This window comes from Phascolarctos cinereus, unplaced genomic scaffold, assembly GCF_003287225.1.
Source record: "Phascolarctos cinereus isolate Bilbo 61053 unplaced genomic scaffold, phaCin_HiC Scaffold_4;HRSCAF=312, whole genome shotgun sequence".
NCBI classification, from domain to species: Eukaryota; Metazoa; Chordata; class Mammalia; order Diprotodontia; family Phascolarctidae; genus Phascolarctos; species Phascolarctos cinereus.
In genome coordinates this window covers 322791416-322818608 of record NW_027555847.1, presented here as the reverse complement: position 1 = coordinate 322818608, position 27193 = coordinate 322791416, and the positions used below count along the sequence as shown (strand labels likewise).

The 27193-nt window shown below is 34.8% G+C and overlaps 1 protein-coding gene across 3 annotated transcripts in view; it reads left to right on the top strand.

Moving 5' to 3' along the window:
• The window catches only part of SLC30A5 (solute carrier family 30 member 5), a 52174-nt gene that overhangs the window by 9617 nt on the left and 15364 nt on the right, over window positions 1-27193 (top strand). For 2 of the 3 annotated variants that reach the window (XM_020998470.2, XM_020998471.2), the window contains exons 2-12: window positions 4577-4699; window positions 5550-5616; window positions 7454-7539; window positions 8803-8890; window positions 15908-15995; window positions 17653-17729; window positions 18355-18525; window positions 19060-19348; window positions 19786-19994; window positions 21906-22063; window positions 24331-24460. In XM_020998470.2, the coding sequence (XP_020854129.1) occupies window positions 4577-4699; window positions 5550-5616; window positions 7454-7539; window positions 8803-8890; window positions 15908-15995; window positions 17653-17729; window positions 18355-18525; window positions 19060-19348; window positions 19786-19994; window positions 21906-22063; window positions 24331-24460 (1486 nt within the window). The remainder of the gene's footprint in view (window positions 1-4576; window positions 4700-5549; window positions 5617-7453; window positions 7540-8802; window positions 8891-15907; window positions 15996-17652; window positions 17730-18354; window positions 18526-19059; window positions 19349-19785; window positions 19995-21905; window positions 22064-24330; window positions 24461-27193) is intronic. The other variant, XM_020998472.2, reaches the window with a different exon arrangement.

Here is a 27193-nt window from a genome sequence, read left to right as displayed (position 1 = left end):
AATAATGTGACAATCACTGTACTAAACATAGGAAATACAATAGCAAGAGTCTCCGCACTCAAGGAACTTACATTCGAATAAGGAAAAATGATATATGGTAGTGACCTAGGAAGTTGTTTATCCTTCATTTTCAAAGAGGACCATGACATCAGGAAGGTGATGTCATGACTTGCACTTGAATTGGATTTAAGTGAGAGAGGGCTGTGCAGAATCACCCACCTCAGTTTCTCCTCTGGAGCCATGAGGGTCCAGTGGCAAGATATAGATCAGGACAACTGGAGATGGCCCTGGGCCTAGGAAGTATATTTTGGTTTTAAAAGTTACAAGAATGTTGAGTGGAGTCACAGGAGAGTAGATGGACAGACATATCCTTTACAGGAACAATGATTGCTGATTTGATTGTGACTCCAGACCTGAATAGGGGATAGTTTGTGTTTGTGTGTGGCAGTGTAGATCTGTGAGTGGGGGTGGCCCTAAGCACCTGGTAAGGAATACAGAGAAACATGGAAAGATTTACATGGACTGATGTAAAGTAAGCAAAAATAATAAAACAAACACAACTACAACATTGTCAATGGAAAGAATAAGAACAAAACAGTTGAAACTGAATGCTACAAAATTATCATGACTATGCTTGGTGCCAAAGAAGAGATAGGAGAAGGCATTTCTACCCTGACATAAAAATGTTCAAAAAATATGCAAAAAACATAAAAGTATTCCTTGATATTTACTGTTGCCAGTCATACTTATTAACAGAGACATTTTAATAACTGGTTTATGGTATGTTTAGAGCATAATCTCATGATACACAAAACTAAGGGACCATGAGTAGCCTTTCCAGAAATTGTATGTAAGAGAAGGCAGGATGGATATAATTGGAATTGAATATATATATTTCTTACACACACACATTTTGAAGTGTTATGTAGATGTTACTTGTTATCATTACTGCTACTACTACTTTTTCCCATTCTTTGCTACTACAAAGAAGGTCACCATAAATATTTTGGTATATTTGGAACCTTTCTTTTTGTCTTTGGTCTTCCTTGGGGTATATACTTAGCAATAGAATCTCTAGGTGAAAGAGTATTAAGATTTTAGGTACTTTCTACTTAAAATTCTAAATTGCTTTCCAAAACAGAAGTAAATACATACAGTCTATGCAGCTTTGAAAGTATGTTGAATTTATTAATGCACTTTTTGTTAAAACAAGAAAAAATGCTATGAAAAGTTTTTTAATACTAATGAAGTAAGAATGTCACATGGCCTTAGTGCCAGAGAGAAGAGCCCCACTACCAGCTTTCTAGTACCTACCTCAGTTTTCTGCTTGGTAATTTTTAGTGTCACAATTTTTCTTAACTTTCTAAAATTTCCTAAACCCAAGACTCCCCTGTAAGAGGAAGATCAGAGATTCCTCACCCTTTTCTCAGTTAACAGTATACCAACTTGTGTGTTTAGATGAGAATTTAAGGTTTACTACAAAGCACTATCAAAAAACAGGTTTGGTTTTTTGCCAGGGAAGAGGGTGATGAGCATTTATATAGTGCCTACTTTGTGCCTGGCGTGGTGCTAAGTGCTTTTATGAATATTATTTCATTTGATCTTCACAACAACCTTGCAAGTTAGATGCTGTTATTATCCCCATTTTACAGTTGAGAAAACTGAGGCAAACAGACTATGAGTTGCCTAGGGCCCTGTAGCCAAAACATGTATGAGGTCGTATTTGAACTCGGTTCTTCCTTACCTCCAGTCCCAGTGCTCTAAGGCAGTTTGGGGAAGGAAATTACAGTAACAAATATAAAAAGTAACTGTAACACAAGTCACAGAGTTTCCTATAATTTAATCTTGATCTTCTGTGACACCTAAAGGATACTTACTCACTGTTCTAGGCCTATTAAAGAAGGAGCAGGGAACAAAATATAAAGTAGATCCCTCCTTGCTCAAATTAGAAATTTCATTTCCCATCTCCTTTCATTGGAGAGATGGGAAACTTTCAGAGTGAAAAACTGTCAGATGTGGTTTATGTGTCAGTTGGCATTGCATAATTTATTTTTTCTTCTTTGTTAAACAAGAATGATCCCTGGAAACGGAGAAGGGGTGTATTCAGTTATTACTGTGATATAAAAGTAAACAAACAAAAAAAAAGTAAACAAAAAGCATCAACAGACTTTTTAAAAAAGCAAAATATCCATCCCTATGATGCAACCAAACCACCTTGATGTAACTTGACCATCTGTGGCTATTCTGTCCGTATTAGCTTAATCATTTAGGTACCCTAACACCAAGATGAGCATCTCTGACCTATAGCTACTATTACATGGCCTTTAATATTCTGGAATGGTCTATTTTCTCTGCTTCCCTGTATTCACACTGCATCTGTCAAGAAACTTCTTGAGAGAAATGTCTAATTGGCCTATCATCTTGGTCACTAACCTTTCTTAAATATCTGCTTTCCTGACTGAGCCATTACACCCATAGCTATCTTGCTGCTTGTGATCAGGCTATTATTAACCTACTCTGTACCCCTCTCAGAGAGGAATGATAGATAGAATTTTGATGCCATAGGTCAGGCTAACCCAGCTGTAAGAGAGAGGTGCTGCCCTTTCATGGTGAGCTTAATTTTATTCTTAGTCATTTTGGTGATATTTCTCTCACACATCTCACAGTGTGGCTTCTCCTCTTAACAAACCTGCTTTTCTGGACCCAAGATGTACATCTGCCAGTAGATTTTTAAAGAACTTCCTATGGTAGCTGTCTTGCTGCTTATGGTTAAGCAGAGAGAGAGAGAGAGAGAATGAGAGAGAGAGACAGTGTGTGTGTGTGTGTGTGTGTGTGTGTGTGTGTGTGTGTCCCCTACACTGCTTAGATTTCTTTTTAATCTAGCTTCTTTAGCAGCCTTGGTCTTGATATTAACTTAGTAATTCCTTTGACATGGATTTTGCTGCCATGTTTCATCCCTCCAAAATTTCTTTCTCCATTATAGGTGGTAAGGAGTCTTGGGCTTTTCTGTTCTATAGCTCTCTAGCTCAGTGATTCTCAGAGTATCTCACACTGACTTCCCGAGTGTGATCTACGAAAATGCCTACTGTCACCTCAGGGTCCTGTCAAGAAAATACTGTTTGTTACATGGGCTGGTTAGGGTAGAGCAGGCAAGGAGAGGAGATACCAGGGAAAACCGTGATAATGTTAATAAACCTATTTTTTAAAAATCTCATCAAAAAAGAAATTCTGTGAATCTAGGCCTCAAAGCTACTTCTACTTTAAGTTATGGCTTTGTCTACCTGATCCCTTTGAAATCACAGTTATCACCTTATCTCATATCCCCTTTCGCTGGTCCTCTTAAGCAGATCCTATTAAAAAGATCTTTTCAATCATTTCACTTCCTTCTTCCCCACTGTAGTTCAAAGTGCTTCTTCCATTCAACCCTCGAAAGACTGGGTGCCTTGACTGAGGGCCTCTATGAACCTGGATCTCTCTGTTCTCAGTGTGTGAATTTTGGACCTAGATTATCCCACAACACCTAAATATTACTGCCCCAATTTATCCAGTAAACAGGTTCTTATTATTTAAGTGACCATGCTATTGATCCTTTAATAATAATCCCCAGGTTTTCATTTTTAAACCTGTTGGCAAGGTATTTTTATGGGAATCTCTTCCTTCAATGGAATTTTCACCTTGACATACTGACAGAAGCCTAACTTATTAAATGTCATGATATTAAAACAATTATTTTAGTTTAGTATTTTTTAATTAATGTAATATAACTAAAGTTTGATTCTCTGGAACTCTCTTTAGTAGAATGAATTTATGAACTCATTTTAGTCATTTTGGAAGGAAATCTTTCTAAACAGTATATATACACAGTGGATAGAGCACCAGCCCTGGAGTCAGGAGGACCTGAGACAATGAGGCCTCAGACATGGGACACTTACTAGCTGTGTGACCCTGGGCAAGTCATTTAACCCCATTGCCTAGCCAAAAGAAAATTAAACATTGTGTATACACTTTGCTTCCTCTAAGTGCAGTTGAATGTTCTTAGTGATAAAGGGTCATGAATGCAAGGATCAGTTTAAGGGATAGTTTGGTTTCTTGGGCTGTTTGACCCCTGCTAAAAATGCCTGTAGATTACTGTTTCTTTTTAATTGTTCTTGCTGCTCTCTCTGTGCCTGCCTGTAACAACCCCTTTGCATCCTTCTGATTTGCAGCTTATAATTTTTTATGAGGTTGAAAACCTGATAGACCGCTTTGGCTGCCTAAAGGCCTTTTTTACTCATTTGTTCTCACCTGTGTGTTCTGGATCACTCAAAATCAACAAATGTTTAGTAGGTGCCTTTGAGATACCTGGCTAGACACTGGGAATACAAAAACAAAAATAAAACAGTCCCTGCCATTAAGGGGCTTACATTCTATCCAATAAGTAAGATACCTCTGATCCCTTTTTAATAAGGGGAAGGGGTTTGGGATTTTGTTTTTGAAATTTAATATTTTTTAAATATTTCAAAAAACGCTGAGATATAATAGGTACTTTTAAAAAATACGTAACACTAAAATTTATGTATACCTTTTTCTTTTTCAGATTTACTAAATATATTGTATTGCTATGTTTCACTAAGTTTCTAAAGGCTTTGGGACTTTTTGAATCATATGATCTCTTAAAAGTAGTTCACATTGTACAGTTCATCTTTATTTTAAAACTTGGGTGAGTATTCAGAATTTTTTCCAAGTTTTTAAGGTGATTCAGAATAAACTGTATTATTCAGTTTGTGAAACAGTTGGATACCTCTTAGAAAGTAATTGGTAAAGTTCAAAAAGTCTTACACCTGAATTAATACCTGTAGGTTGAGAAGTCCCTTCCTCTCACCCTTGCAAAAAAAAACCCAAAAGACCATTTTTTTGTTTAACAAAAAAAGATATTTTGCTAGAGGTCTTGCCAAAATGATTGTTCTTTTGGGCATAAATTGAAATGCCAAGTTTCTTATTGTTATTGGTGATAGAATTCATAGAAAATTAATATAAATCTACTTTATCATTTCTTAGGGAAATAACTAGTTTTACTATTTATATGGAATATCTGATTAGTATAATTACATATATTTAATATATATGCCATATATAATTACATTTTTTTTTACAAATTCTGTAATTTAAATGAATCACTCTATTACTTTCAGGTAACATGCAGGTGTATCTCTGTATTAATTAAATAGCAAACCCCCCTGTTCCTCCCTTCTATTCTATGCAAACTACATTGCATCAATTATTTTAGATTATATTTGTTATTTTTACTTTAAGAGTACAAAATATGATTATAAAGTAGTAGATGATTGAACTAGTGATTTGAATAACTTATAAACTGATTTTTAAGACCATTCCAAAAAGCAAAATCCAAAAATATTTTGAGCAATAATGAATGGTAGATCAGCATAGCTTCCCATGATTATTGGTTTGAAAAACAGTAATCTCTTAATGGATATGAAAGTTTTGCTGTGTTTGTTTAAAACCCATTCTCTTTTTTCCTGATGCTAATGTTTTCATATTTGCTTTATTAGGTCTGCTTTTTTTATGGTTTTGTTTCAAAAGCCATTTTCCTCTGGGAAAACTATTACAAAACACCAGGTGAGTTGCTTGCAAAGTCATTTACCCTTGGCTGCATTAGGGAAACATTTTCTATCTTGCCTCCTTGCCAGGTAAGTCAGAATAAAAATGTACATCATTTGCCTTATTTAGGGATTCTTATTCCAAATGATTTGAGTAAAAAGGTAAAGATTTTAGACTCAACAAAATTTTGACTGGTGAAATCTTCTGAATAAATAAAACTAAACATGTATTGACATAAAACAAAATAAATTAGTGCAGTAGACCTAAAAGATACTAGAAATTAAACTGAAGTTAATGTGTAAAGAAAGAATACTTAAACCTGTTAACTTTTGTTTTTTAATTTCTCCAATCTTCTATAATGAAGTCAAGCACAGTATAATTGTTGCTGTTAGTCAGGTCAAGAACAAGTTCATTCTCTTGTGTCAGGATTAAAATTTCAAGGATAAAGGAGCTGGAAAAAATAAGAAATATGATATATAAAAATGTAAAAAGGAGTATAAAAGTTCGCATAAGATGTGCATTGCGCATGTGTGTTCTAAGGTATGTATGTGTGTATTTGATTTAATCAATTTTGCAAGTTCCTGACCTGGGTTTGGGTCTGAGCAAAAGTACACTGTTTCTGGACTCTGACCCTCTCAGACAGCTGGAAAGAGTGGCAGAATTACAGGCTCCCCTTTTGGTCTGGGGTTTCTGTCCTGGTTATTACTCTGCAGGCTGGACTAGATGCTGCAAGTAAGACCCTACTTTGTTCTTGAGATCTGAGCCACACTGCTGCTGCTGCTGGCTTCTGAATTTCCTCTTTTCTCCATACACATAGCCCAGGGCTTCCCTACCAGGGAATGCTTCTTCTCTGTGTAGGTCTCCTCACTCCACCCAGAGCCTATGATCTAGAACTAGGTAGTGCACAACAAAAGTGCTAGTTCATGTCTGTCCCCATTACGGTGACCCAGTATTGGTCTGGCAGTGCCTCAGGTTGAGTCTGGCATCTCCTATTGCCGTGATGAACAGCCTTAGGTCCTTGTGGACTTCATTTTAAAAAACAATAAAGACAATAATAATAATAATTAACAATAATAGCTAATAATAGCTAGCATGCACTGTTCTAAGCACTTTACAATTATTATCTCATTTGAGCCTCACAATAACCCTGGGAGGTAGGTGCTGTTATATTATCCTATTTTATAGATGAGGAACCTGAGGCAAACAGATGTTAAGAGATTTATTTGCCCAAGGTGGCACAACTAGTAAGTGTCTGAGACTGGATTTGAACTCAGATTTTCTTGACTTCAGGCCCAGGATTCTTTTTGAACAAGCTCTAAATTTTGTTAGAATTTATGAATACTTTCTGTAGTCTAGCACAGAAGATGTTTCCAACTTATAATTCAACATGCATTTAAGACCATTATTGCAATTCTTTCTCCTCTTCCTCTCTTTTTTCTTCTTTTCCCACTTTCTCTTCCTCTGTAGCCTCCCTACCCCTCTCCCTCTTTGGACAAAATTACATTAGCATGTAGTAATAAACTAGAAAAGAAAAAACCCTCGAGTAGAATATTAAGTACTGCCACACTAACATTTGAACATTATGGAAGTTTTAGCCATTCATAATTCATAAGTATTGAAAAGAAAACTTTAAGCTCTAACCAAAAATTATGAAAATGAGACATACAGAAGGCTATTTTTTCCAGCTCTAAAATGTGCTAAACAGATGATGCTAATATTTTTATTTACATTGAAAATGTTGTATTTTACCATTTCTGATTTTTTCATTATTATCTTCCTGTTCTTAATATAAAATTTGTGTGTTGTCTTAATTTCTATAACTGAAAGTGTTCATTTTCACTTTTCTTTTTTGTAGTGGATCAAAATATTTAAACATGCTGTTGCTGGGTGTATCATTTCGCTTTTATGGTTTTTTGGTCTCACTCTTTGTGGACCATTAAGGTAAATATGGATTTTTTTAACAAGTTTATTATGTTAAATAGCATTGATTAATATACTTGTTTTGTCTGTCAATTTTATTTTACTCATTTTATGTCAATCATTGATAAAGTTAGTTTTATGTAAAAAAATTAATACTTTTCTTGCAGTGAGTTCAATTCAAGTGTACATGTGTACTTGATGGATTAATACTTTATATTGAAAGCATTGCTCCATTCTTAATCTGTCATCATTGACAGTTTACCAGTTAGATTAGTCTAAACAGTCCCAAAATGCTTTGAGGACTTCTGGCCTTATTTTTGCTAAAAAAAAAAATCTCTCTGTCTGATTTTTAAGGATTTTTATTGATTACAGTTATCAATTATCCATTTGATAAGTTTCACAAAGCAAATATATGACACATTAAAGTGTTAACCATGCAGATACTTTTTTTTGATTGGCACATGTTTTAGACCTTGTTGTAAACAAATGAATTAAGAGGATCTACAATCTTCAGTTTACATGGCAGTGAAATTATTTTCTCACTTTCAAGTGATTTCCTATTTTCAAATATAAGTCCTACCTGATGGGGGAATGAAGTTAAAAAAAAAAAAAGATTCAGTCCTACATCTTTTCCATTTCTCAGTTCATTCACATTCTCGAAGAGAGGCATCCAGATTATCAGAAAGTTGGTTGAAAGTTAAGGTTTTTGTTTTGGGTTGTTTTTTAAGGTAACAGCAACAAAAATTCATAAACACACACACACACAAAAGACATCAGAAGAGTATAAAGAATGGAAGGACTGTTGCTGTTTATTAAATTAGTGCTTTTTTCTCTTATCTAAATATAAATCATTTGGAGTTTAAAGTTTAATTAGGGTTTTATTCCTTTTTGTTTATTTGATCATATTTGTGGGTGTTAAGTTTATAAGGGAAATTTTTTAAAAATTTAAATCAGTGTTTTATGAGATAATGTAGCAACTTCTTTATACAGTTTCTTGTTCTCAAGTAAAAAGTATGATTAGTTACCTTGAAGTATTTGGGTCATAGTCATTAAAATTCCTTTAAGCACAAATTCCATGATTATGAAGAGAAAGAAAATTACTGAGCAGTTAAGAATCTACATACTATTAGTTGTGATTTTTAGTGTTGAAAGATTCCTTTTTCTTGCTATTTTATAAAAGCCAAAGAAAACTACCTGACCTTTTTTCTCAGTCTATCTCAATTTATGTATATGGAAAAGTGGTATAGGAAAGCCATTTGAATTGTTAACTTTTTGTTTTCCTAGGACTTTGCTGCTCTTTGAACACAGTGATATTGTTGTCATCTCGCTACTAAATGTTTTGTTCACTAGTTCTGGAGGAGGACCAGCAAAGGTACTTTTTTTTTAGCTATCCCTTATTTCAAAACTGAAATGATAATGTAAATTTTGTCATTCAAGAGTAAAATAGTAATTGCAATCATCTTTTTACCGTCTAGAAAAACTGTAATAAATTTATTAATGGTTTAATCAGGAGTGGAGACCCTGTAGCCTTGAGGCCACATGTGGCCTTCTAGATCCTTCACAAATCTTTGTTCTGCAAAATTTGGATTCATTCAAAAGGCTGTACTTAAGGATCTAGAAGGCCACATGTGACCTCGAGGCCTCAGGTTCCATACCCCTGGTTTAAGTAAATAACTGATATACATTATACTGTAATACAAATCTCTCACAGTTCATATTTTTAAATTTTCGTTTTATTTTCATCTTCAAGTTCCATGTTCTGTCTCTCTAGCCCTCCCCCACTCATTGAGAAAGCAAGAAATATGATACCTATTATACATACATAGTCATGCAAAACATTTCTGCATTAGCCATGTACCGCCCCCCTCTCATCAAAAAAAAAAGTAGGCAAGAAAAGTACAGAAACTGAAAAAAGTTTGCTTTAGTCTGCAATCAGTACATCAGTTCTCTATCTGGTGGTAGATAGCATTTTGTGTCTTGAATCCTTTGGAATTATGGTGGATCATGGTACTGATCAGAGTTACTGAGTCTTTCACAGTTGATTATCTTTACAATATTACTATTGCTGTGAAGGTTGCATTAGTTCATATAGGTCTTAACAGCTTTTTCTGAAACAAGTCCCCTTTATCATTTCTTTCAGCACAGTATTATTCCATCACTCTCATATGTCATAACTTGTTCAGCCATTCCCCAATTTATGGGCACTCTTCAGTTTCCAATCACAGTTCGTATTTGAAAAATATTTGATAGCTTTGATACTTCAAACAAAAGTAATTGATATACAAGCAACTCTTTGCTCTCTAGCAGTCTATTATTTGAACGTTTGTTTATCAAAATAAATATTCTCCCCATTTGACAGACTTCTCAACTCCAGCAATATTATGTTGTCAGTGTTCAGAATTGTGACTCTGAAACACTGAAGAGTTTCTAAAATACCTTCTAAATCATAAGAGAAATTAAATTACTTATGAAATAATTTTCATATCATTAACATTCTCATTAGATTTTAATATTTTTTAAAATTGTCATTTTTTCATTGGTGTAATTCCACTGCTATACCTCAGCCTGTCAAATTAAAATCTGCTAGTAATCTGGGGGCTTTCTCTTTTCCTTTTAGCATCTCAGGGCCTACTGATGTATTATTAGGACTGTTGCTTCCCAATGCTGTTACTTGTTCAATTCATTTCCTTCTCTAATCTGATTCTTGGTAGTGTCCTTTTTGCCACTTCTTGCTCACAGCTTATCAGATGCTATAGTCAGCTTACAGCAACTTTTTATCTTTTCTTTGAACAGCTTTTTATCTTTTCTTTAATCTTTGGGTTACTTTTTATTTTTAATAGTTATAGTAATATTTCATGATTTTCAGCCACATAGTACTTTCTTGTTACAATATCTCATCAGTGTAGATATTCCCTCTCTTCTTATTCTCTGGTGCTCTGATCAGTCTTCTAGGAGAAAATCACCCAGTGTGCTGCAGGCTCCCTCTGGGTCCATCAGTATTAAGTTTGTGTCACTATAGGCTCAGGCCGTAAAGAATTTGATTTAATATTCAAGACAGCCATAAAGCAATGTTTTTGGGATAGTTTTGAAACTAACACGTTCAGTTTATTATCATGTTGAAGGAAAAAAATGAGATGTGTGTAATGGAGATTCATGGTTTCATATACAGTCCTCCTTTTCTCTTTGTGCATGGAAATCTTTGGCCACTGAGTGTTTTTCAAGTTGAGAGTAACAAAAAAACACTGATTTATTTTTTTAAAAATAAAGCAGTGTTGTTGAAAATCTGCTTATTACAGTGGAAAGAGCACTGGATTTGGAATCAGGCAGAACTGAGTTCACATTCCCACTCAGCTACCTGCCATCTGACCGTGAGTTTTCACTTAGGCCCTTTGACCTTCAGTCTCCTCATTTGTCAAAGATGGATAGAAACGCCTGTTTCACAGGATTTTTGTGAAGATAAAATGCTACTGTGTATAAAGATCTTTATAAATCACAGGTGATGTGATCATCATTATCTATCAGTTTTTATATTCACTCTCTTTTCCTTTGGTCCATCTGACTGGTATCTTTCACCTCACTTTTTGTCATCATTGATGATATGCAGTGACCCTTTTATGCTGCCATGTACCTCTTGATTGTACTTTTGAGTTACCAGAACTTTTCAGTACTTGACTATTGTGGCATTTCATGATTTACGTTAGTTTAGCATCACTGGAAAAATGTTAGTGTTTAAAGATAGGGATTTTGTTTCAGAGAGAAGCTTGGCATCATTGAATGTTTTCCCCAGATACAAATTAACCTACGCCTCACTGCCAATTCTGGACCCAGTTCATTATCCTTCTATAATGCCTGTCCACAGTATATGTACTGATGGACTGACTCAATGAACTCTCTATCCATTTGCATATTATAGATATGCAATAAGTATTGTATATCAATAGATATTCTTCATTCACTTGTTTTCTACTGTGTGTGGATTGTTAGGCCAAACTCTTTTGAGTGTTGGTGAATCTCATTTAGCTATAATTTTCTGAACTTAATGTTATTGGCATGTTATCTGTAAACTAGGAGAATCACGCTTTTGTTGAATTGTATACTGGATAGCCTCCATAACAGTGGCAAATACCTGTCAGAATGTCTCCCTTTTATGTCCATAATGATTATCAGGGGATCGCTGAACATGTTTATCTTAATTGAGTTGCATCTGTGAAGGAACCTTGTATTCTCTTAATTAATATATGTATGAGAGACACCTTGTTTAGAGAAGAGCCCTTAAGGTTGCATTTTGTTTTACTGAATCAAGTGCTTGTTTTACAGTTAAACATACTGGGATATTTTTTTTTTCCCTCTGCATCTTTCAGTCATTTGTACTGGAGATGTTCTGCTGTAGTGTGAAATTTTTCCTAGTTCTCCTCTCATGTTTTGATCAAGTATACTTTCAGTATGTGTTTAACTTGTTTTCCTGAAAATTTTATAGAAATAAGAAAGTAGGAAGTATGAATCAGTAGTTGATGTTCTCAGTCACCTTGTTTTAGTGGCAGTTAAATATCTCATGCATATGTTAAGTCCAAACAAGATTCTTTTCTGAATGTAGCTGCCGAGATAGCATCATTTAAAAATCCTCTGATTATTAACGTTAGTTGAGGCTTAAAACAGGGAAATAAATATATGCTTTGCCAAAGATGCTTATCACTGTCATGGAAGATGTCCTGTGGAAGATCCAAATGGAATAACTCTTCCCTCTAGCCTTTCAAGTCTTCCTCTTGACAGATAATATAGTGCTGATTACACCAAACCTCCAGAACATTACAAAACTTCCTCAGTGAGGAAGCCATGATTATTTAACAGCTCAGCTTAACAATCCATACAGGAAAAAATTAAATGATTACAAAATTCCTGCTGCCCAGACTTGCATATATTTGGTATGGGTCCTGAAAGTAGATAAAGAATTGGTCTCAGAATTGAATAGGAAGAAGAGTACAATATAGATTGAATTTTGGTAATTGTACAGTGTTTTTAAAACTCCTTTCTAATGCAAAAATCTGTATTTTTAAATACATGTTTGGTTGATACTGTGTGTTTGCATCTCTTGAAATACTGCAGTCTTCAAAAAATAAATCACAGGTCACTCAAGGGGCAGTGGGAGGACACATAATGGACATGAGTTGTGATCCATTTCCAGTGATGATTTACATGCAGAAAGTGGCATAAAGATATCATCAATGAAATGTATGATTGAAAAGGAGATAAGCTTACTTATGTGACGAGAACAAAGGTTGACAGCCCACATGTTGTGCAGTCTTACCCACAAAACACGAAAAGACCCAGAGGAAGGCCTTTAACGCATGAGGTGAATCATCAGTATAAGATCTATGAGAGCATATAGACCAGAATTGTAGAGATTCAGAAGATGAGGATGAGTTGTGGTCTGCTTTGGTGAAGGGAATACCCTCATTAGTAAAATCGCAGATTTATTGAAGTAAGACTGTGCATAGAGTTTTTTTCCCCTTGTCATTCATAACTTTCCCCTTTTAAATAGCTTGAGGTTTGACCTTCAGAAATAGCAAACACCATATAATGACATTAAAATAACAAAATTGACTACAGAGAGGAAATAACTTTTGCTGTGATTTGAGAGGAATCACCTGTCACTTTTTAGTCATTAATTTGTTAAATCAAACATCAAATTAGAAGAAAAGGTAAAGATGAGAAAATAGATGTAGCATGTGTTTTCAACAGTTCCTACTATTTAGTTTATTTTACCAAGTTGATGATGCTAAAAAAGTTGGGGGGAGGGCAGGAAGAGGCAGGCAATGGACAAAGGGAAAAAATATCAAGATGAATTACCAATTAACGTTACTGTTAACAGGTTAGCTTTTTTTGTAGCCACTTTTGGGGAATCATTGAAACCATTGTACAGTTTCTGAAAAGCAATCCATACCGATGGCTTCCTCCCCAGTTCTGAGTCCAGATCATTGTCCGTCTTTGGCTAGAGATAATCTTATTGATAAACTAATGCAATAGGCTGCATATCCAGCTGTATCAGAGATTATGGGCAATAGGCACTTCTCAACTTTGTTTTTCATTGTAGGCAGTTATGACTCCTTCACAATTGATATTTCACTGAGGAGGATTTTAAATATTCTGGGACTCAGTGGAAATTAACACAGTATCATCCACAAACAAGAGCATTTGGAAAAAGTCACCATTAATCAAGACTCGAAGTTTTGTTTGGACCTTACAAAGGACATCTTTTCTGACAGTGTCCTTAGGTGAATACGCTTCTCCCTATTTAACACCTTGCTTGGCATCAGCGTCCAAGAGATCACTGAACAGCATATATGATAATGTTTTTGATATGATGTGTGGCTGTGATGGAAGATCTTGTTGAACTCTTCATAGAATTTTTCTGTTTTTATCCTCCACACTGGGTATTGGTGTGCAGGCTGCAGTGATCTTCATATTAGTCTGTTTATTTACATTGATTGTGAGCATTACAGATTTGGTAAAAATTTAACTTGTATGGCTGTATGGTAACTTTAAATCATATTTGCTAGATTAACCCATTCCCTATTTTTGTTAGAATCCGGTTTCTAGAATAATCATAACTTCATTTATCTTCTTGTGGTGAAACTCTGAACTTAGCTGTAGACAGCCTTGTGTAGTGGTTAGAATGTTAGACTTGGAGTCAGGAAGAATTGGATTCCAATCTGCCTCCATCACTCACTGGCTTTGTGACTGTGGACCAGTCACTTCAGCTCTCTGAGGCTTAGTTTCATTAACTGTAAAATAAAGATAATATCTCTAGTACTTACCTTACAGAGTTATAAAGCTCCAAGGAGATAATGTACATAAAGCACTTGGCAGACTTTAAAGCATTCAAGAAAGGTCCATTTATAATTAACTCAGTCCTCAGACAGGCAGAATACTTTAAGCCTGTACTTTCAAAGCCTTACATCTCAGTAGAACTTGTCCTCATGGCTCCGCTTCTAACTTTCTGGGCTTTGCCACCATGCCTCAGTTGCCATCTCACCCTACAGCTTCCCTTAGCGCGTAGGGCCACCTCATCCTGTAACATCCATCCACCTCTGCAGCCTTCTTACCCTGGAATATCCCTCCCTTTCTGTGTTGGTAAGTTCCTTCCAAGAACTCCATTTTGAGTAAGGGCTCAGGCCCCCAACCTTCATTCCCTTCTTGACTCTACTTTGGACTTCTCAACTCTGTATTTCCCCCCCTTTTCAGCTCCCTTTTTTTGTATTGTCTTCCCTCTTTAGAATATAATCTCCTTGAGGGCAGGAACTCTCTTTTTTGCTTGTATTTATTTGTCTCTTTAACACTTAGCACAGGGCCTGGTACATAGTAAGTACTTAATAAATGCATCTTGCTTTGTCTTGCCTATGCATCCTTACCAAGAGTACCTCCTTGCCAAAATGAGTCTCTGGAACAGGACTTAAGTAAGGATCTGGAATAAGGAGCCAGATCAGGGATGGGGGACCTGTGGCCTCCAGGCAACCTCAGTGTCTGAATCAATAAAAATGGGAATAATGAAACAGGCGCTACTTATGTGACAGAATTGTAAGAAAAGCTCTTTGCCCAACTTAAAAGCATGATTGGGTATCTGTTTGTCTAGATGGCCTTTACAGGGGTGGGGAACCTGCGGCCTCGCAGGCACATGTGACCTTCTAGGTCTTTGGGTGCAGCTTTTTGACTGAGTCAGGGTTTTACAAAACAAATCCTTTTATTAAGGGTATGTATTCTGTGAAGTTTGGGTTCAGTCAAGGGGCCACACTTGAGGATCTAGAGGGGCATTTGTGGCCTCAAGGTTCCCCACCCCTGGGCCAGATTATGACTAGTTGCAACTGTTTTACTTCCTAACAGATGATTAAAATTGAATTTGCAACTGAATGTGCTACATGTTTTTTTGATCCAGGCTTTGTGATGGGAAACAATGTTTCTACTATCCTGTCATGATTTAAAATTTTCAGTCATGTAGTCTTTATTTTATTTCCATTAACTGCTTAGTAATGCCTATTAAACAGTCTTGCCTGGGTTAGGTAGAATTTCCAATTACCAGCTATATAACAACTAGAAAGTTTAACTTACACTAATTGAAGCATAACATAATGCCATGAAAACAAGGAAAAGAAAATTCTTATTTTTCAGCATTATGTGTTTTAAATGTCTCAGAATGTTCTTCAGGACCTAAGGTGCTTTTATATAATTAAAATGACCTAAAGATCATTATGTACTTATTTTCTTTTTAGATATGAATTTTTACTTTAAAAAGTTAATAGCCTACAATTTCTGTGTATCTTCAGAATATTTTTAACATTAAATTTGGTAACCTTTGGAGAACCTTTTAAGAACAGATAATCTTATTTATTTTCAGACAAGAGGAGCTGCTTTTTTCATCATTGCTGTGATCTGTTTGTTGTTTTTTGATAATGATGATCTTATGGCTAAAATTGCTGAACACCGTATCCTTTCGTAAAAGAGTAAATTCAAGTCTAGGTATTTTTAATATTGTAATAGTAGAATGCTAGTGGTAAAGGAAAAATAAAATGTGATTAGCACTTGTCACATTCACAAATGGAACAGAATAAAACTGCTTAATATTAAAAGTTGTTTCACAGAACTAATAGATTTATTTTAAAATAATTTTTCCCAGACCCTAGAACCTTCCAAAATGGCTAAATATTCTGAAATTAAGTGGAATTGAAATAGGAAATTCTATAGAAAAATGGCATTTGTTCTCAAGTAATAGAAGCTGATAGATCTGCAGCCAACAAGAAGTAGACCATTGGCTCCTCCTAAATTAGACTTACAATCAGCATGTCTTCAATTTGGCAAGCATATATTAAGTGCCTGTTTTATCCCAGGATACTGTGAGAACTGACCTAAGCAACAAATAGAAAAACTACATACTTCTTTCCTGACAAAGTTTACATTGCATAAGGAAGAATACAAGATGTGTGCAGATAACGTAAAAACGTTGTACAAAGTAATTCCCAGGAGGTAGAAAGTGTCAATTAGTGATATGGTACAGTAGGGAGAGTGCTGAACTTTGAGTAAGAAAACCTGGGTTCAATCCCTGACTCAAGCACTTGGTACCATTCTCACCTTCAGCAAGTTACTTAACCTCTTTGGGCCTCTGTTTCTTCAACTTGTAAAGTGAGGGGGTTCCATCTCTAAATATATGATCCTGTGATTGGATTTGATTTTATGGGTGGGGATGATGTTTTATACTTAGATCCTCCAAAGTATCCAGGACATACTTTGCATATATGTTATAGGTACTCATGTTTATTCATTCTTTGGTTAAATTTGAACCCACAGCTACATGTCAACTCTCATAAAATAAATTGCCATATTGGTAAATATTAGAAGAGCTTAGGAAAATTTAGTGGTTAATAAAACTTGCATCAATAAGTTGTATCCACTGTTTAAGAGAAGATTCTTCAAACTAAATTCATCTAGAATGTGGTTATAATCTCTGCTACTGAGGCTAGTAGACCACTTGAGCTGGAGGAGTTTTAACTGAAGTAGATAGAGCTAAAGCCAATCAGGTGTCCACATTAAATCTAGCACTTAATAGGAATGACCTCCAGGAGCAGAAGGCTACCAGGCTATTTAAGGAGGAGTTAGCCAGCACAATTCAGAAATGGAGCAAATCAGTGCTTCTGGACCAATCAGTCAGTTATGATATCTGACCTATGAGGGGCCTCTGCAGTTTATTTGCAACTTGGGTGGTTTTGCCCTTAGTAAATGCTATAGTTGATTAGGTGGCAAGGAAATTTCAGAGCAAGACCAAAAAAAACACCTACTTAACTCATAATGTCACTGAGCTACTCCACACCAGACTTGTTTGCTTTTGTATACTAGCCTTGGAACTAAAAACCCTGCTTCTAGTGGTGATTGCCATGATTTCTCAGATGCTGTTATTTCCATGTCTTTGACATTTCAAGACCTTTCTGTATCTGAATGTTGAAGAGAAGACTTCATCCCTAGTAGGGTAGCTGAAGAGAAGGAACAATATGTCTTCTCTTGCAAATCCACATTAGAGCTACCATTAGTAATGCTTATTAACTTGTGAATTGATGATGTATTGTGTTTTCTTTAACCTGAATTCTTCAGCGGAAGGACATCATGACAGTGCTCTGACACATATGCTGTATACAGTCATTGCTTTCTTAGGTGTTGCAGACCACAAAGTATGTCATTTTCCTTATACCTAAAATACTGGAATTTTTTAAAAGATTATGATGTCCACAAAATGAGTGTGTATGTCTGTCATTGTCACTATCTAGAATGCAGCCTGCCTTTTAGTAATTATACTGTTTAAATGGGTTTCTTAATAGTTAGAGATTTAGGCAATTTGATATTATCATTTCTCTTTTTCCTTTCCTAAATACCTTATCTGAGACTTAAGCCATTTCTTTACCTACGAAAGTAAATTGGATAGTCTTGAAAATGACAAAATCAGTTATATGTTGAACAGTGTGCTATTCAATTAGACATATTATTTTGTTCACATCAAGTTTGAAGACAATAAATTGCTATTACGTTATTAACAGGATTAATATCCCTAATTCTGTATAAGAAAACACAATTCCAATTGAATTTTCATAATGGAACTCATTATAGTGCTTTGATAATTTAAAAAATAAGGACAATCTTCTGATTGAAAATGGGCCTCAGAGCATTTTCTTCTAAGCAATAGATTTGGCATAGTATCAGAGTTTGCAAGAACAGTCTAGTATTTCCTTCCAGTATAATTTTTTATGTAGTATTAGATCTTATGTATTTCTCTTAAGAATTTTATCGTTTTATTAACAGGGTGGAGTATTATTGCTTGTGTTGGCCTTGTGTTGTAAAGTTGGTTTTCATACAGCTTCCAGAAAGCTCTCTCTAGATGTAGGTGGAGCCAAACGTCTTCAAGCCTTATCGCATCTTGTTTCTGTGCTTCTTTTGTGCCCATGGGTCATCATCCTTTCTGTGACAACTGAGGTAATAGCAAAAAGAAAGTTTTAGCAGTAAGTGAAAAACTGAATTGCTCATAAATTTGGTGTTTTAATTGTATACAAGTAGCTTAAATCTTTGCTTTTCTCTAAAGTACTTTACGTACATTTACATTATTTTCTTTGTATATGTCCATAATGGTCAAATTCTTATTTGGTTTTATCTTTTCACATTTTCATATTCCTTTTAGATGGTAGGATTCTGATTCTTTTCTATGAATATGATTTGAAACTATATTCTAGAAAATGCATTGAGAATCAAATATTTATCATATTCCTTTGACACAGGGGGTTGTGGGAGGTATTTAAATTTTGAATTTGTAAAAAATAAAAATAAGCAAATGGGTAATGTGATGTTGGGGAGAAATGTGCAAATGCAGTACATTTTAACATTTACATTCAAACATGTGTCTTCCTACTTGGTCCAAAGGATGTTAATTTTACACCCAAAGAAGCATTAGCACATTAAAAAAAATCTGCATAATATATCCTTCACTAGTAGGAATTTCTTTGTTTTTTCTAGAGTAAAGTGGAATCTTGGTCTTCTCTCATCATGCCTTTCACAACAGTTATCTTTTTTGTTGTGGTCCTGGATTTCTATGTGGATTCCATCTGTTCAGCCAAAATGGAAGTTTCCAAGAGTGCCCGCTATGGATCTTTTCTTATTTGTATCAGTGCTCTGCTTTTTGGAAATTTTTGGACACATCCAATAACAGACCAACTTCGAGCTATGAATAAACCAGCACATCAAGAGAGCACTGAACATGTCCTTTCTGGAGGGGTGGTAGTGAGTGCTATATTCTTCATTTTGTGTAAGCATCTTGTTTTATTCCCTAATTTTCTACTTGTTTAAGATGAGAAAGGTTAATTTGTAATTGAGAAAACTAGGGAAGAGTGATGGTGTCAGTTAAAAGTATAAAATAAATCAAAATTAAGAACTACTATGAAGTACTGATTCTTTTTGCTCTTGAAAGCACTATTATGTGCTTTATATATGATAGTGTTTTGATTTGTAGTTCGCTTTTATTGATTGTAGTGATCAAATTATTTTATACTGAATTTTTAAAGTTTTAAGTACTTCCATTTAATGTTAGCAGTTGACTTTTATAAGCAATTAGCCTTTTGGAACTTTTACTGGAGGAAAGTATGATGATTAAAGAAAACAAAAGACTTCAATAAAAATTTGTTTAAAACAAAAAGAAAGTAATTGTAATTCTAAGCTGCTTTGGGTTTTTTTTTTCCTTTGTAGCTGCTAACATCCTAGCTTCTCCCTCTAAGAGAGGACAGAAGGGAACTCTTGTTGGCTATTCTCCTGAAGGAACTCCTTTATATAACTTCATGGGTGATGCTTTACAACATAGCTCACAGTCAATCCCTAGGTTTATTAAAGAATCACTAAAACAGATACTTGAGGAGAGTGATTCTAGACACATCTTTTACTTCTTGTGCCTGAATCTGGTAAGATTTTTAAGTAGAATGATGTCATTTTAAAGTTTATTAGTCTTTTATTATTAGCAGCTTTTAATATAAGTTCTTACTTAATTTCCATGTTATCAGTTTTAACACATTTAAGAATGTGAAAAATAAAGATTATGCATTAAAATTTGATCTAAGAATTCAGTACGTGTAAAGTCTTATTTAGCCTTGACATTTCTAGCTAGAGTGACTTTATAAAAAAGTCACTTAAAATACTTTAAAAATTATATTTTCTCTAAAAAAAAGTTTTGCTAAGCAGGTAAAAGAATGTAAACAAGATTGCAGGGATATAGTCAGCCTACTTATAGGGATATTCTTTGAGCTTTTTAGAAATTCCTATTTGGAAGGGCAGCTAGGTCATGCAGTGGTTAGAGTACCGGCCCTGGATTCAGGAGGACCTGAGTTCAAATCCAGTCTCAGACACATAACACTTACTAGCTGTGTGACCCTGGGCAAGTCGCTTAATCCCATTGCCTAGCCAAAACCAAACAAACAAACATATGTTCTAGCTGATAGGACTAATGTTCCATAGTGCCCAACTTTATACCTTGTACATGACAGATACTGATATAAAATACATATATAAATAACACATGCACTTAGGATCATCTCCTTTCAAAATACAGTTCGAACTCCTTTGAGTTAGGTCTTTCTTTTTTGTCTTTCTGAATTAACCAGTTATGTAAATATTGTTGTTAAATTTGATCTGAGAGTGGTTTAATAATAACACTCAAATGGCTCTATGAGCACATTGATTTAGATGTCCCCTCTAATGATGGGGCTCAAAACCAGTTCTTATCCTTATACTGTGCAGTTTTCATACATGTCCTTCCATAAGTTGAACATGGGGGTCTGCCCAACTTTCAGGGGTCCTGGCCTCACTTTACCTAATGAGGTGAAGATGCTGGTGGAACAGTCAGGTGGTCCACATTGTTTATTACACCTTCTCATTCAGTTTCTTTTTCAGTCATTTATTTCCCTGCTAACATCCTTGACTCCAGTTCTCCAGAGTTACTTACATGTTAAATATTACAATCTGTTCACACTCAGCTGTTCGGTTGCAATGTGGCATGTTTCACAGCCATACCAACAACATTGGTAGAATATTAGTATCTTTTAACAGATAAGCTTTTATTTCCAAGAGATATTTGGGCTTTGCAATTTAATATTTAAAGCGTAGTGGATAGAGAGTTAACCCCAGAACCAAGAAGGAAGAACCGAGTTCAAGTCCTGCTTCTGACATGTTGGCTGGGTGACCACGGACAAGTCACTTATCTGTTTGGTGTTCTAAACAAGTCTCTAGTCTGTTAAGTTGCAGAAAAGGTGTCAATCTACATTAGTAAAGGGAGTCTCATATACCAATGACATCACAAGTCCAGTTCCTATCCTCACATACTATAATATCCCATTTGAACCTAATAACAACCCTGTAAGATACAACCAGGATCGTTATCCATTCATATTTTACAAATGAGGAAGCTGAGTCCTAGAGAAGGTAGTCACTTGCCCAAAGTTACACCGCTAATGAGTGTCAGAGGAGGGGCAGCTAGGTGGCACAGTGGATAGGGCACCGGCCCCGGATTCAGGTGGACCTAAGTTCAAATCCGGCCTCAGACACATACTGCTTGCTAGCTGTGTGACCCTGGGCAAAACAAAAAAAACAAAAATCAGTGTCAGAGGTGAGATTTGAACCTAGGTGTCTCCTGACTCCAAGTCCACTATGCTTTCCAGTGTAGTATGCTGACACACATTTAAAGAAGCAAAGTTAGATCATACCAGACAGTATCATAAAGTAAGAGTTGCATAACTAGTCTGAAAGTGCTTCTTGCATAATTCTAAGAAAATTACAAAGAACTAATTTTCTACTAACGCACTCCAAATTGTTGTTTTTAGGTTTTTACCTTTGTGGAATTATTCTATGGAGTACTGACCAATAGCCTAGGTCTAATATCAGATGGATTTCATATGCTGTTTGATTGTTCTGCTTTAGTTATGGGACTCTTTGCAGCCCTAATGAGTAGGTGGAAAGCAACCCGTATTTTCTCCTATGGGTAAGTACTTTAATTTGCATTATCAGTATGTTATTGAATTCAAATGACAAAAAATTAGTCTTAAACACAAAATCCATCATGAAATCTTAGTATAAAATAGTAATGTTTTCAGATCCTTTTTCTTTCACCAATAAATCTAAAACCATAGGACTTAAATTTTAACTGGTTGCTTTACTCTAGCTTCTAAAAGTTGCCTTACTAAGAAAGGAATGTCAGAGTGACTTTATATAAGCATAGTAAAATATAAAAAAAGTTTTTTAAAAAAGCAAGCATTGTAATAGGAAAAAATATTTAATTCTCTGGCTACTTAAACTACTTTTAAATAACATATTTTATGGAAAATTTAACTGACCGTATGAGGCCTTTTAGTAGGATCTCATTGTTTTAGTGTATATAGCTTCTACTTTTTCAAAATTAGTTATCAATCTAGATGATGGAATAACATGAAAAAAATCATGGTGGTACATAAAGGCAAATAACTTTTTTTAAGCATCAAGGAAAATTTTATAATTCTCACATTAACTGTGTACTTCTAAATATAGAATTTAGTTTGTTGTGGCTACTGGGAGAGAATGTTTGAAATTATAACAGATAAGGTGGGAACACCACCAGTAATTTGACCATTTTACTTTATTTTTTTAATGCTGAACTTTTCACCAGCATGAGATTTTAAATCTAAAAAATCTCAGAATATCTTCCTCCAAATCATTTTAAATCTTATTTGGAAAGTTGAGAATTACTTTGGACGACCTCTGGTTTAGAACTTACCTAAAGGGAATGAGATATGGTACTAATACTATATATTTCACAGGCTTTTGACAGGCAAAACAACCCTCTGCAAAATATTTTACACATAGATTACATAGATTACATCTCAAACTTTAGACTATTTCATGTCTATTGCTATCTCAGATTCAACGGGTCTTAATCGAAGTCCCACCCTTCTTTTCTCCAAAGCCTTCCCCAGTCACCTCAGTCCAAATGATGCTTCTGAACCTTATTAAATATGAACACTTGGACCGGAATCTCATTGACTCAGCAGATCTAATTGTCTATTTGTTAGAAAAGGGAATAGGGAATGAAAAAGCAAGTCCTCATTTGTTAAGAGATGCTAAGTGTCAAACTTGCAACTGCTAATAACATAATCTTTGTGCCCACTTAAGAGTTGGGTGACTTTAGAATCCAGTTTTTCACCTGTTACTGTCAGCTCTTAACCTCATTTGCCCCCTTCTCTCCCTTGGATCCCCAGGGTCCAGGGTTAAAACTAACTAGGTATGACTTACGACAGTGACACCCTGTTTATGGTTAATATGTTTTTATGTTTGAATGCTAATCATGCTAATTATTCTGTTTTACTCGTTTTTTAACTAATTTTGACTTCACATTTTTTTAAAAAAGATATTAAAAAAACTAGAGACGTTTTCAGAGAGAAGCAATAAGAACTAATAAAAAGATGGCATACTGACTGGGTGAAAGAAGATGAAAAAGATGCCTGTGATTTAACCTAGAAAAGGAGAGCATGGAAAGTTTCTTTGGGACTATTTTCAAGTATTTAGAGCAGATTTTTAAAGAGATATTTTAGGAAGGATGCTGACTCACTACGTTCTTAGAGGATTAAACAAGACGAAATGGACTTGAGAGTTTGGGTAGACAGGAGGACAATGTTGATTTCCTAAGCGATTAATCACTAGATTAGACTATCAGAAGACACTCTGGAATCATCTATGGAGAGTATTGAAAATAGAATCCATAACCATAATTCTAAATTGTTGGAACACTTACTTCTGTATAGGCAGAGAGCAAGACTAAATGACCTCTTAAAATTCTTTTCTGTCTCTCATACTATGAATCTGAAGATCTTAACCTGTACCATACAACAGAAACTGGTACACAGTACAAATCAGTACAATGCAACACATTAAAATATCATGTACAAATCAGTGTTATACAAGATGATACTATTTTTGATATTCAGGAAAGTTTTCAGTATTTGAAAATGTTGAATATGAGGGATGCCATTTCATTGAGAAAGTGCATAAGGTATTTTAAAACCTTGTTTCTCTTCCCATTCTCATTAATTATAAAGTACCCCTGGCAGTCTCAATTTTAGTTTCTACATTTGTCAATATAAGAATAATATTCTTATTAAATAAAACCTTAAAATAAAAGTGCATTAAAATGTGTTGTCAGTTATTTGCATTATTAAAATTTCTCTTATTTTTTTAGTCCTTTCCTTTTTAAAAAAAAAATGCACTGTTCTCTTTTAGGTATGGCAGAATAGAAATTCTCTCTGGTTTTATTAATGGACTTTTTCTGATGGTAATAGCTTTCTTTTTGTTTGTGGAATCAGTGGCTAGATTGATAGATCCTCCGGAATTAGACACATACATGTTAGCGGTAAGTGTTTTTAATTTACATCTGAATTCCTATTTGTATAATAATTAAAATATTTTTCCATGCTAAAACCAAAAGTTTAACAGTCATTGATGTGAGAATAATGTATTTTTATTCGTGTAATTTTCTATATTAGTGTATATTCATAACTTTTTAAAGTAATCTCTGCTAAAATATTTGAGCTGACAAAATAAATGAATCTGTAGGCAATACTTTATTCTTCTGACTTACCAAATCTCCAGTTTAAACATATTTTCAGTTTAATACTTCAGTTGATCCATGATTTAATTTGAGTATTCAGTAGTCCCAGGCAGATTATTTTTGTGCCCTCCCCCATTAGTTCTCCAGAGAGAGTCTAATTAAAGAAAGACCTATCAGCTTTCCTATGGATCTCTGTAACATTTTATGCACACCAGTGCACTGTTTCTTGCTAAATCATCCAAGGGATGAGAGCTAAAGAGTTTGAGTGACATAGTGGGAAATAATTACTCTTAATTTTTTAGATACTGTGGGATTTCATGGTTTGTAGCCATATAGCACCACTAGAAGAACATCTGTGTTTAAAAAAATGGAGTTTTGTTTCCTAAAGGAGTTTTTAGTCTTGAAAGTGCTGCATAGTTTCCCAAATGCATCCGTCCAGTCTCTTCCTTCAGTTTAATTCTGGTTCCAGCTTGTTGTTAATCTGGAGGGCCTATCCAAGATAAACATACTAATTGTCATTTGAATTGAATGTCATAATCTGGCAAGAACATATTCTTCATTTTTTTCCTTGTTGATTATTAGCAGATCTCTTCTAAGAAACTCACTTTCACTAGGAGATGGCACCATTTTATTCTTGGTATTGATGCTGTTACCACTATGTTATCAGTACATGAATGCAGTGAAGGAACTTTGTCATTTTTCCATTTTGGTTTTGCATGACCATGGCAAAAACCTTTGAAAAACATGCCACCCTTGGCAAAACATAAATTTGTTTTAGGTAATCAAAAGATAATTGTACAGAGTCATCTTTATGAGTCTATCAAGGAATTTTGTATGACCTTAACATATGTATAGGAGACACTTTATTGGAAGACAGTATTTAAGGCTACATTTTATTCCTTGGTCATCTGGTAATCAACAAACAATAAACAGTATAGTCTGTTGTATTCTCTGTACCTTTCAGTCACTTTATGTGACTTTAAAGATGTGGCACAAGACCTGCCTCTTCCTTTTTTAGATTTTCATCAAGGATACGTTTAATAGACTATTCTCACACAGAAAAAGTAGGCATATATGGGTTAATAACACAGTGGCTTCTCTGGAGCCCTTTTTGTTGGTGATATGAGGAATAATATTATATAGATTTTTTTATGAGTAGTATTTTGCTATATTTTTGAGCTCTCTTAAAAATCATTCCCTCATTGCTTTAAATTACATCATTTCTAGGACAGATTTCTTCACATACTTGCTTAGGTTCAGCTACTCTTCCCAGTTTCATCTCCTTAAGTTTAATTTGCTCTACAGGTGTTAAGAGTGAGAGTATGGTAGGTTCCACTCTCATTGATGCTTATATTATCACTGATGATCTTCCAGCTATAGAAACATTTTGTATCTACTTAGCTTCCTCCAGGTTTTAGCTACAGATGCTTTTAGAAAGATCTAGTTAAGTTGAATCTCATGCCAACCTTTCTGCAAATTTGTCTTCACCCCTAATGCTTTTCATCATTTTTTAAGGTAATACTAATTGTGATCTTCTGCCAGCCTTTTGCAAATGAGCGCCTATTTTAAACTGCCATTACCCTTGGCTACCAATCCTTTCTGCTTGACAAGGAGATCAGGTTTTGATGCCTGAAGTAGTTTCTGGGTTCCTTTGGCTTTCTTACTGTAACAAACTATTTTCCATCTCTTAAGGCCATCTTATAAACAGTGGCCCTGAGCCAGTTACTTAACCACTTACTGCCTTAGGTACCTCTAAGAGTCTAAGCTGTAGAGAACAGTTGTTGATGGTGCTTTAGTAGAGGGAGTTTTCTAATCAGAGACCCTAAATTTAAGAAATTACAGGTCTAGTTTGTTTTTTAAAGTTTTTTTCAGTGTTGATGCCTTCTTTAATATTGTCTCTTCATTTTTATCACTATGGAAACATAAGCATATCCATTTCAGTTTGTATCTTTTTTGTCATCCTTCCAGTTCCATCTGTAGGCGCCATGCTGTTGAATTGATCTGGCTTAGTTGGATCTAACTCTGTGCTTTCTGTAGGCTATCTTCTAATTTGATATTGATTTTGACTTATGTGTCAGTGACTGAATTGACTGTCAATGACTGATTGAATAGAGCTGATTCTGAAATGATTCTTGTGTCAGTAATGAATCATTTACTTTCTATTATGATATAGTCAGGCTTTGTGGTAGTATTTGATATTCAATATATGCAGCACCCTCTTATTTAAAAAAACATTTGTGATATATAGGCATAAGGTTTCTGATAAGTCTTCCAGTCTTCTGTGTCATTTTTTTTAACTACTGTACTTTTCCTCCTGTAGTAAGCACAGTAAATATAATTTAATCTTTTTTCTGATTGGGTGTTTCATAGTAATAATTCTGAATGTCAGTTATAAAGTATCTTATGATTTAATGTACAGTAGACACAGGATCTTAATGTGTATATTTTGGGTTTCTTTTATGATTTTCCTCTTGGATAAATTGAGCATGAGAAAAAGGAATGTTCTGGTTAGTTTCTTTCTGAAAATGATTCTTT